This window comes from Saccostrea echinata, unplaced genomic scaffold, assembly GCF_033153115.1.
Source record: "Saccostrea echinata isolate AGI-Se365-2 ecotype Australia unplaced genomic scaffold, CSIRO_AGI_Sech_v1 ptg000132l, whole genome shotgun sequence".
Classification (NCBI taxonomy): Eukaryota; Metazoa; Mollusca; class Bivalvia; order Ostreida; family Ostreidae; genus Saccostrea; species Saccostrea echinata.
The window spans coordinates 34,799-47,320 of NW_026889881.1; the positions used below are offsets into that span (position 1 = coordinate 34,799).

The 12,522-nt window shown below is 32.5% G+C and overlaps 1 protein-coding gene across 3 annotated transcripts in view; it reads left to right on the top strand.

Annotated features, from left to right (window-relative positions):
• The window catches only part of LOC133177413 (ras-GEF domain-containing family member 1B-A-like), a 32,639-nt gene that overhangs the window by 13,325 nt on the left and 6,792 nt on the right, over nucleotides 1-12,522 (top strand). For 2 of the 3 annotated variants that reach the window (XM_061312455.1, XM_061312457.1), the window contains one exon: nucleotides 10,971-11,072. In XM_061312455.1, coding sequence (XP_061168439.1) covers nucleotides 10,971-11,072 — 102 coding nt within the window. Of the gene's footprint in view, nucleotides 1-4,466; nucleotides 4,615-10,970; nucleotides 11,073-12,522 lie in introns of those variants that run through there. The other variant, XM_061312456.1, reaches the window with a different exon arrangement.

Genomic DNA, 12,522 nt, shown 5'->3' on the forward strand with positions numbered 1-12,522 from the left:
TGTAAAAGTCATTACAGTGTGTTCTTTATATATTATTAACAGTTTCCTTTCAAGCAATTTTGGTTTGAACATATGAGATTCCTCACTTGACTTGTCACTATAAAGTCAGAAATATGATGGATGTCACAGATTTTGTGTGATGAAAAGGATGTACAGAATGGTATAGAGTTAAAATTTTGCAAACATGTCGGGCTTTTTAAATTTTTTGAGTTAGGACAAAAATTCTTTCCTTTGTAATGCTTGTCTGTTGTGTGTGTCAAAGAAAAAGGCCCCAGTAAAGTTCAGCCTTTTGCATGAGTGGTTCAATACCTTATAAAAATCTTCATTATTATGAAGATGACAGTGAGGTGATAATACTATATGGCTAAGGGTCATGTACACAATGTGGGGCACAAACAGAATGAATGAGTCTTTTAAATCTTTAAAAAAAAAGATACCAAATGAGTAGTTTGTTACAATTATGTATATTAATGAGTAAGTATCAAACAACGAAATCTTTTTGGGAGGCTTTTCAACAAGACTGATATTATTGTTTCCAAAAAAATTCCAATCATTGTATGGAGAGCAATGAGTTGAAGGTCAAATAGTTAAAACTGAACATGAACAGTGTGTGGAAGATAACTCGAAAATGTCATAAAAACTCAAAATTACAGATGATATAGGTCGTAAAAAAAATCAGAGCCATTAAACAGCTGGAAGCACATGTGGGGAGATTAAAGTTACCTGAAAATTATCTGTGCCTTTCCGGTTCTGATAATTAAACTTAAAAAATATCCTCCATTTAATGAAGGTGTCTTGACTTTAATGAACTAAAGGGTGATCTGAGTTTTAAGATCGGCCTTGATGCAAAAAATACCTGATTCTGGAAATCAAAGGTATCTCAAAAAAAAAAAAAAAAAAAAAAAAAAAACAGAGACAAGCTCTAACCTCTGATAAAAGATTTTTTATTTTATTTTTTTTAATTTTTTTTTTTTAATGAATTTAGCATATGGGATTTTTTTGTTCTTAAAAAATTTCAGGATTCTTTGTTCCAAATTATTTTGAAATAGAAAAAGTCAATAAATAGTGTTATATCTTCCCTACTTAATGAAAATTCCCTACACATGATCGAAATAATTCCTTGTTTTGAATCTGTGGACATGTTTTTTTTTTTTTTTAAAAAAGAAGGAAAATCCTATGATTCCTTAAACAGTTATCAAATCAAAGCCCCTAGCTATTTCATTATTTAAGTAAATATATAGGCTTTAGCACTATCTGCAATTCATGATACTTGTACCAAAAAAAAAAACAACCCCACAAAGTAATAATAATCACCAATCGTGCATTATAGTGCACCAATGCACACTCTGAATTGATTAGAAAGAAATTACTCTTAATACCCTTATTCCAATTCCACCCATCATCTTCTGGCTTTAAAATGAATGTATTCACATTTGGCATTGATATACCAGTAGTTTGAGCAATTAAGTTTGAACTTGAATCGGATGCTGATTCTGTAATCCTGAAACGAGACAGAAAGCAGAAGTCATGGTAAAGGAAAAGCTTGGCAATGCACAGAAAACTGCACCAACTTTTTGCGAAACATAACCCAGGGCTTATACTGAGTGTTTGATATTTTAACCTTACAATTTGTTGATTTACACAGCCAAGATTCCTAAGTAATGTTTTGGGAAATTAATTAAAGGGATGCTCTGTACCTTTGAACCCTTAAGAATTTGTAAAACTAATGTTTACCTTGTTTTTAGTGGGTAGTCACGTTTATTCTTTCCAGATGTGTAAATAATTAGTGGATTTTCTATTTTGAAAGAAGTCGGTACATTGTAAGCTTAATTTTGTTTGGAGGTAATTCCTAAGATTTTTTTTCCCTCCCAATTTGTGTGACTGTCAACAGATTGAAGGCTGTTCACCCTCGTACCATCAGAGTCAATGTTCGCTGTTCTTATTCTCGTGCAGTAGGGGTAACGTGATAAACTTATTTACATATAAAATCAGATAATCGTCAGATTGCCAGTAAATAAAAGGAACAGAGCAGCTGCTAAGAGCTTCCTGTATATAAATGTGCCAAAATAATGATGGATGCACATGCAGTTTGGCATAGATGAAAAAGACCCCCTGACCTTGACCTCACAGTTTGGGTGTTTATGGAAAGGAGGAGATATGAAGCTGCCAGGAGCCAGAAGAATTGTTTTCTTTAATTGTGTTTTTGATGCAGTTCCATCCAACTTAAGCTAACCTCTGTTTAGATTCAGATGTTTTCTTCAAACTTGCAGCCCTTATAATCTTTTATCAAATTGAATTTAAATGAAACATGAACAGTAAATAGCCTTTACCAGTTCCAACTACTTAATGGGCTCCATGCATTATTCATCATGTGCTCATAGAATTCAAGGCCTTAAAGACGAAAAGAATAGGTGATAGTGTTACATTTGTATACATACCAAGATGGTTAATCAATAACTTAATGCTACAACTGTGTCTATAGTGTATATATTTACATGAAGAGGGATATAAAGGAGAACATTTAGTGTACCAATACATATTTATGATTAGATGACCTTGCCTGCTTAATGACCCTTTGGAATGTTTTTCTTTCTTTCTTCTTTTTTTATATAGAATATGTCAAAATTTGAATCTATGATTTTCTCCAAAAATACAGAGCACAACCTGAAGTAAAACTTGACCTTGAAGTAGAATAATGGAACCAACTAATGTATAATGACACCTGTTTTGTTGTTGTTGAATGCAATGAATTTGGACTATGCAATAGTATGAGTAATTCAGGAGCTTTTGTTAGGGATGAGTAACTCCAAATAATGTTGATTTTTCTAAATATGCTATGTACGTATGGCATTTGTTAGTTCGACAGTTATGCACCCTTACAAAGGGAGATAATCCCTACTCCACTGGAGATAAGGGGGTTATCTCACTATGAGACAAAATGATGGCTTAAGCTTTGTAATGTTTTTGGTCACAGTTTTGTCAAATTTGGTATTTCCTCCTTTTTTAGAAGTTTTAATTTCTTTGATGTCCTAAATCTATTGGCACATATATCCTGCTGTGTCTTTTAAACAGCTGTTAAATTGTCCTTGAGTTAATTCTCTGGTTGATCTTTTTTTTTCTCCACCATATTGATGAGGAAAACATAATCCCATTCAACTGTTAGTTTTTTTCTTTGATTTCGAGTCCTGTGTCTGTCATCCTGATTAGAATCTCTGATGAAGTCTTAGTTGATACAGACAGGACCAGATTTAATTATTCTGGTGGCCCACTTTTTACAGGTTTCCAGGTCTCTGCCAAGGCCTATTGAGATGAAAGCTTGTCATCTTGGGAAAGTCATATGCTTACTAGAATACATTGATCTGGTTTCTTGACTTGGTGGTGATTATAATGCAGAAACTCGAACAAGGGATGAAAACCTTCATTAAGCCGTACTGTACAGTGCAACAATGCTTTTGAAAATTTTTGCATGGAGGGGAATTTTTTCAAAATTTGTTCAAGATTAGTTACAGATTTAGCAATAACGCATGCAGATTTCTCATGCCCATGTGTTGTATTTTATAAATAAACTAAAGGTCAAGGTGAAGTGGTCCCAATTATAACGTAGGAGTTACTCTCTTTGAATTTCCTGCACAATTTTTTTTCGTTTTAATATACATCTACTTCAGAAATACAAGTTGTTCATAGAGGGGCTATTATGCAATAAGGATTCTTTTTAACCTATTTTCCTGTTAGCTGTCCACCTCTTAAAAGCTTGTATTCATTATCTTAACAATTAACAAACACTTAAAAGCATCTTAAGATGATGAAGCAAAATATAGGGGAACCCAAGATAAATGTATTATTAATAACATGTGATTATTATTGGATACTTTCGGGAATTATCAGAAAGTTTTACTTCCATTTTAAAAAGTTTAACTTCCATTCTGGTCACATGTAAAAAATAAAATTGCAAACTTGAATTTTAACAGAAATTCAAAATTGTATGCAGATATTCACATGTGCAAGTAAGTTACTTTGAAGTTTCGTTCACATGCAGTGCTGTATAGGTTGAGTTACATTTTTGGATTTAAGAGGGACATACAGATATTGATGGAATAATTCGTGGGTCAATAATTCATTAATGGGCAGTGACAGTGCAGTATTTCTTGTGCGTAGGTTGTTATTGATATGATATATGTTAGTACAAATCTAGATAGAAGCAGTTAGTAATGGGGCTAAATTGATATACTGATCTTTTCTCCTGAGTAAATAATGCCCAGTAGATGCAGCCTTTCACAAACAACGCCACCCACATTTCTAGTAGTGATTGTAAACAATGCAAAATCAGGCATTGTTTACTGTATTACATGTGGGGGCACTTGCTTCTCTGATCATCAGCAGAACTCTTCTGAGAATCTTACTCCACTATTTACTGTCTGAAGAGTCTACTTCATCTTTTTACTTGACTACTTCAATATTTTTCTTGTTCCCACATGCACGTAGAGTTAGGGTGGGTTGACTTGTTATTCTAATCCATAGATACACAATGGGAGTTGAGTTCTAATGGTGATATAAATGGAGTTTGCTATTCTTGAGATGATTACAATGCATTATAATGTTTCTGCTAATTTGTCGGTATGTATGAAATTTCATTTGTGGTATGAATATGAGGAACATTTTCCATTGCTGCAGCAATATATTTTACAAATAACACAATTAATATTTTAGATTTTTTTTAGTTATGTTTGGAATGTGATTTAGATGTGTTTATATATTAGAAATGAAAGTCAAGGTGAGGGTTAAGGTCATTAGTTTAACCCGTTTTTAATCTAGCTGTTCTGTGTGATGTGTTGCAGCAGGGACATAGGGCGATTTTTTAACATTCCTGTATTCTCATTTTCATCATTTTAAGACCATTATCTTGTCATCCAGCAAACGCCCAGTTATTACTTCAAGGATACATGCACATTATTCTCATCAACTGCTTTAATCGGAGATTAAATGGTATTTACTTTCTGCAATGTTGCTGGCTCCTAGACAAGAAAATGTTGGAAAATGTTCAATGAAAAGTGACATTTTATCTTCTTAAGTTCATTGCTATCGACTGTTTTACAGTGATCGTCAAACAGTGAATTGCGCAGTGATTGATTTTCAAGCATGCTCTGAAGTTGATTTATATACTTATCTTTTCAATGATTACATACCTTTGGCAATCTGTTTAGTAATATGATGATAGTTTGCTACATAAATAAGATACTTTTAGCAAGCTTAAGTACCCTACAAATATCAACTGAATTAATTGCTGCATTTTGAAAATTAAGACTCCGAATGTGTTGTGATTATTTTGAGTGCACACCTCAGAACACAACCTGTCGTAGATCATAAACTCACATTTTGAAGATTCAGTTTTCATGTTTTAAGTTGCAAAATTTCTCCAACGCATGCCAGAACATGTGAATTTAATTTTTCAGAAAAGTTCAATTAAATGTGACACACATGTTCTTTTACATTTATATTTAGTCGTAAAATTACATAAAAGGATGCCACTAGTGCTGCTACACTAAGGATGTGTTAGTAACAAGAACATGAGCAGGATTTCTGGTTTTATTCACAAAACTTTGGTGTTATTATCCCTTTGTTTATGTGAAGGGACGGTTTCCATACTGTGTTTTTGGCAGGTTTGCTGCTAATAGCAGAGAATTTGTGATGGAGTGACCATATAATGTAAATCTTCAGCTTCTCCCTTAAAAATGAGAGTGTTTGGTGTGGAAATCTTACTTGAGCCAACCAGAATCTGAAAGATATTTATGTAATTAAGAAGATTTAATGTGATAAGCTTACACTGAGTGCTAAAAACTAGAAGTTAAATTCTTCAAAGTTGTGAACGTGCAGAATTTGAAGTACCTCAATTAAGAGTTGAAAAATGCATTTTTTCCAGCAGGTAATTTTTGTTTTGGAAAAAGTGCAGCGGGATGCTTATTAACGTGATCTCGTGTAGTTATTTACTGCATGCATGCTAATAATTTGTCAAAACACATGAGGGAATTTGTTTTTCACAGTGGTTTGTTTAAAAACAGAAATTGTTTTAGAGGATTAATAAAAAAAAAAAAGTTAAAAATATGGAATATGGAATTTTATCACAAATTGAGATTTTGGGAAACTTGGAGATAGATAGATAGATAGATAGATAGATATATATATATATATATATATATATATATATATATATATATATATATATATATATATATATATATATATATATATATATATATATATATATGTATATATATATATATATATATATATATGAATAATTTTTAACAAGTAGAAAACTTAGTAGCAATCTTTTCTGTCCAATGACCTTTCCTTTAAGGTGATGGATGAGTAACTTAATATGAATGTCTTTTCTGTGACTGGTAATAGATTTGTCAAATTCCCCCCATTATGAGGATTCTAATGGAATGGTATTCAATTATGGGGCTAAATTTTGTAACCTTTCATGTCTTTGTGTGGACCTTATTAGTTTAAGCTAATGGTAGAGTCTGTCTAACTGGTAATTACCTAGAAAGTATCTAAGGCCAGTTTATTCATCTGGATTATTGAAAGCAGTTATGGCCAACAGTAATTGACACTTTTTTTATGGCCACAAATAAAACTCATATTAATACATGGGTTTTTTCTGCAAATGACTCAGGCTTTATTGAAAAGTTTGGGGAGATTTAGAAAAATACAAGTACATACAATATTAAACAACTCACTCCAGTTTTATTTTCATCAAATGTTGACAAAGCATACATACTTATAAAACAGTACACAGGAAATATAAAGTGAAATGGTAAATTGATATCAAGGTTATAACCAATTACTTGTTTTCCTCTATTTGTTCATTACTGGTAACATTGACTTTGAAGCTATAAATGTGGGAGTATAGATCCACTTCTTTTTATCATAGTGCTTTAAAATTTACAAATTGATTTTGGATCACATTTCTCAAATCTAGGTGTTTTTGATAAACACAAAACACTGCTCGAGACCTATATATCCAATTTTTGAATTATCGTCAAGAAATCTGTGTTTTAGTGGGTTTATTTTAGGCATCCATTAGGTGAAAATAAACGTAATGAACTATTCTTAATGGTTCTTTCACAAAGACTTCTTTATATTCAAATAGCAGCTTCATTTACTTATTATTCCCTAACATTTAATTATGGGGCAAAGTCAAAGAATGCTATTTATTCTTTGAATATTGCAAGAAGAATTTTTTTTCGCTGACGTCCCTTGCAGGAATTTTCATTGATGAGTTTACTGTGGAGGAATGTTTAGATTAGGAGTAAGGTACTGGGACATTGTATCTCCCTAATTTACAAGTAATATTTTGATGTAAGTGAATACATCTTCAATACCAAGTCATTTGATTGTGAATTAATCTTCTTGACCGAGCACAGGAGTTGGATGATGTTAATTTTTATATATATATAAACCCTGAACAATTGCCAAACTTTATCGTAAACATGTTTCATATAATTGGATGTGCCTCGGAATAAGATATAAGGTGATGAGTTGATGTGGATTTATCTTGAATTAAGAGGTAAGGGTATATTTCTTCAATTAAAGGCGGTCTGACATTAACTGCCCTAGCCACTTTCTGTGTTGAATGTGTATCAGATTTGTTTTATTGTTTTGCCTGGCAGATGCTATTTGTCAAGAGTGCATCTTTCCTATATGTACGTCATAAGGTGTTTCTGCAAGCTATTTTCAGAATGTGCATTTTGTGATTGAAAGTGCATTCCACTATTTAGTTAGTTTCTTTTCATTTTCTTTCTCTGAAGACATTTCTTAAAGAATGCAAAATTTGCTCAGGATTTTCCAAGAGAGAAAAAGTGCTAAAGTTGCTTTTATTAAGGTGGACATTTCTGCACAGAAAAAAAAAGAAAGAAATGTGTTTATTCTGCTGTAAGAAAATAATTGTCTTATATAAGTCTTAGTCTTATTGTACAGAGTAACAGTATTACTCATGAGTTTTTATAAGTTAAATAAGTTATTCCAGGATTTGTCTTGAATGTAGTGGTAAGTGTATATTTAAAAAAGGTAAAAGAACAGGTCAAGGTCAAGTTGATGGTCTTCTGAGCACGTGATCAAATGCCAGCAACAGAATCAAGTTTATTATAGCCCCAAACACAGATGTGTTTCCAAACTCTCTTTTATAACCTTTGATATCTTACATTGTAGATTACAATCTCAGGATGCATGATGGGATTTTGATGATAACAGTTTATTTTGGGAAACCATGAAAGACTGTGTCTTAATTCATAGAATTTTATTCTAATTCCTTTGGCTTTAAAGATATCTTCTTTTCATTTAATTAGTTGGATCTTAAATTCATAATTAATATGGTTATTATTTTTGGAATCCATGAAAGATATTCAAGTTGTTTCATAGAATTGATCATTCTAATTCTTTTAGCTTGTTGGGTATCTTTGATCCACTTTATTCCATGGACCTTAAATTGTGTAATATGCTGACAAATTAATTTGTCTATCCTTTGCAATATCATTTTAAGGGCATCTGGCAGGAACACCAGTGCACTTCTGTTGACATTTACCAGACAGATTGCACAAGAGAGAAGATAAAATTCCTAGTGGAACTGTCTGAGACATTGAGAGGTGACAATCGCCCTCAGGCTAGGAACACCAGACAGTGCTAATACCTAATCTTTTATGGGTGCCGTCAAAGTTTTTCTGCTCCTCTTCACTGCTGCTGATAATGCAATACAAATTGTGTTCTTTTATAGGGAGTGAGGCAATAAATTTTAGGGCAAAAAAGGAATTAAGACATTGGTTACAGAAGTCTGCTTAGTGCTCTCTTGAGTTGGTGATAATGGTGGTCCTCTTGAATGATTGTCTGTTTCAACAGGTAAATTATTATTAACCCACCCCTACCCCCTTAAAATTTTATTGAAGGAAGTAGTGTGATGCATAATTTTTGTTTTGTGCAGAATCTAAACAACATTTGTCAATTAATGTTTCAGTTATGATTTTAATGATAAGAGCCATGCATGCAAAGTTTGACTGCATTTTAAGTTGGAGGGAGAAAAGGGTCTGACATAGGTTTGGGTTCACTTTAGGCCAAAGTATGTAGTACACTGTGCGCTTTACATATTTCTGTTTTTATAACAAGCAATGCACAATGTTTCGTTGTTATAATATATATCTGCAAACTGGATTCTGTAACAGATTTTTATGAATGACTGACTTATTCTTCTGTGGAGTATGTTGTGTGGTCAGGGTTTACGTGAGGATTATACCACACACTCTCTTTGTTACAATCCTGTATTGTAAAATATGAATGGCAGTCTCAAGAGGGCCACTTCTAAAGAGGATGAAACTGACTGAAAAAGAACACAGTTCTGTTTCCTGCAGGATATGTAAAGTCTGAACATTTATTATAAAAGGCTATCTTTGGTATGGGAGGTGTTCAATGGTATTTCCTGCTTCAGATTTTTATGCAGTATCAAATTTGCTTCTCTGAAGCATTAATTGATGTATTCCTTTTTAAAGCTAATATTAAACTATAATTTCAAGGTTTTTCTGCACATTTTATTTAGTTGGGAAGAAGGATTTTCATCCAGCTACTGTACAAATGCTGTACATAAATAACATATAATAACAGTAGAAGGTAAAAACAATACAGGCAAGATAAAGGGAAAAAAATAAATAACTTTAGACACAGCATCAGACAAGGAACTTTGCTGAACCTGTTATTCCATTACAGACCTATAAATCTCTCAGCATTAAGACTCCACAGATAAATGACTGTAGACCATGGGGACTGGATGTGACAGACTTGAATACACTGGACTTCCATATTACTGGCCAATTTGACCTATTTACCATTTATTGACCATTCCATTATTGGATTTAGTCATGCATTATGGAACCTTTGAAGTACAAATGTAATAAAGATATTATTTTTCATAATATCAGATTTCAAATTTCCAGAGAGAGCTCATCAGATCAATTCTGATGATTAACTGTAAAGTTAGCCATTTTTTGAGGTTAACAAGTGGTTACTGTTACAAGAGTTTTTAATCTCTTCTGTCCTTGAAAGAAGCATTTTTTTTAGAAGATTGTGCAATTATCTTGCATCAAGGTTCAAAGCAGTTATCATCATCTCACAAGGCAGTGCAGAGATCGAATATTTCATTAGTCATTTCCAAATATAGATTGCTTAGCATCAAGTCCAGAGTTTGAATGTCTTAAGTGTGCAAGTGAATAAACAAAACATTAACAATTTTCCGTAAAAGGAATGGAAAACAATCTCACATGATTTCAGCCCTCTTATACTGAGTCCATTGGGAACACAATCTGATTTCATTGCTATATTTGTGCAATATTCAGTCATAAGTGTTACAAGAGGACTGAACTAAAATGTATTGTGTACACGTATTTAGAGTTGTGAAGTATTTTTTGCGATTCCACTTGAATAAAATGATTGGATATGATGTCATTACTTCCCACAAAGTTTGCAATCAATTGCCAGAGCCTGATCAATTGCCGGCTTTAATTTCATTGGGTGTTTAAATTCCTGCTACGTGAAAAAAAATCTTTATTTAGACCATTTGACGCAATAGTGTTTATTTTGATTGGAGGCTGGGTATTTTTAACACCTCTTGAAGAACTTAAACATGGTTTTACTGATGCGAGTGATTACGGATATATATGGTAATATCATTGTAAGGCAATGAGAATCAATAATGCCATAGTGTCAAATAAGGCTGTAGTTTAGATCCATTTATTTAACACTATAAATTAATCCCAAAACATAATCATTAGCAAATAAACAACTGAAGGCTTTATATTTAGCAAAATTGTTATGTGGTAATAATCAGTATAAATTGATATTTTCTTTGTATGAAAGTTATATAGAGTTATTGAAATAAAAAAGTACCTGTTTATAGATTATGAATATATTTTTTTTTTCGTTGATAGAGAACTGTGAGCCCCCAGATGCTCAGCTTCTCTCAGATGTTTGATCATAGTCAGACGGGGAATAATAACAACAATACATGTAGCCATTACTCTAAAGACCAGGTATGTGTAACCAAAATGTTCACTCCAAAATATCAGTTATGAAATACTGTGTTGGAATTTACACTTTGTTGTCTTGGTGCAATCTTGAGTGCACTACATCATGAACATCACCAAACAATGACCTTTATTTATGTATATATGTATAGTACTAAGAAATCTTGGCAGTGTTAATTTATTTATCACCCAATAGTCCATAACCAGAATTTGTACAAAGTATTGAATATGGAAACGTTAGTATAGACAGTATTTCTAAGGAGGTTTCTGTCTGGTATCTCATATTCCATTATTATTCTTTTCTGAAATGTTTGGAAGTTGTATCAGGGGTACACGTTCTTTCACTTAAAGTTAATTTCTTAATTTAATTTTCTGGAAAATCACTCCTCTATTTTTACTCATTCATTTTATTTTTTTTATGGGAAGTCATGCATGCCATTTAATGCATCAAGTAGTGACCCCAATATTGCAACCTTAGGTGTTCTTTTTGGCTGCAGGGTCAAAACACGCCCCCATAGGCTCCAGCTCTCTCCCTAAACTTCTTTAAACATTCCTCTTATCAGATTTACTAGTGTCAAGTAATTGAACCAGAAAAAGTTAGAAATTGTCCAATTTACTGAAACCAGATCTTGTACCAAATGCTACCGCTGTCTTTGATTGTGAATGGGGATTTGTGTGAAGCTCAATTCGTAGACCACAAATGCTGAACCCCTCCCCAACCTTTGACAGTGGTTAATCCACCCACAGAGGCTTTTGTCACAAAAATGTCAAATTATTCAGACATGAAAATCTAAGGTTAAAAAGTTCATCTTCATGCAGTAGCAAGGTCGTTCATTTAAGTCCAAGTTACATGTGTATCTTAAATGTTGAACAAAATTGGATCACAATAGTAAGATTTTTTATTTAAAATTATTTGTTTAAGTTTGCAGAATTATGCATAGAGTTTGCAAGTACCAGGTATATCTATCATTTATACCTTAAATAGTAATGAAACGATAAATTAGTTTTACTTGACAAGATTAAAAGCACTATGTGTCTAGTATCAATGTACATACCAGATCTACTAGTAATAAATAATTAAAAAAAAGTCTTTGAAGTTAAATACAAACTTGTCTTGTTTACAGAACATGCAGTAATACCTGGTTAGTAATCAATTTCAAAATCATAATTTCTAATTATAACATGAACAGGTACAACTAAGATACCTGTCCTCTCCACCCCGGGCTGTTGGATTACAAATAGTGTTGTCCATGCTGTACAGGAAATCAATAAATTATTCTTTGATTTCTGGAGTCAACTTTTGTTCATTGTATCAATTTTACCTTCAAGATAAAAATTTTCTACAGGTTCTGTTATAATGGTTTTTCGTAATTTCGAAATCGCTTACATGTCGAGCCACTGATAACTTTGATTTGTGTGGACTTGTTCCGATAACGACAATATATTTGAAAAAAAT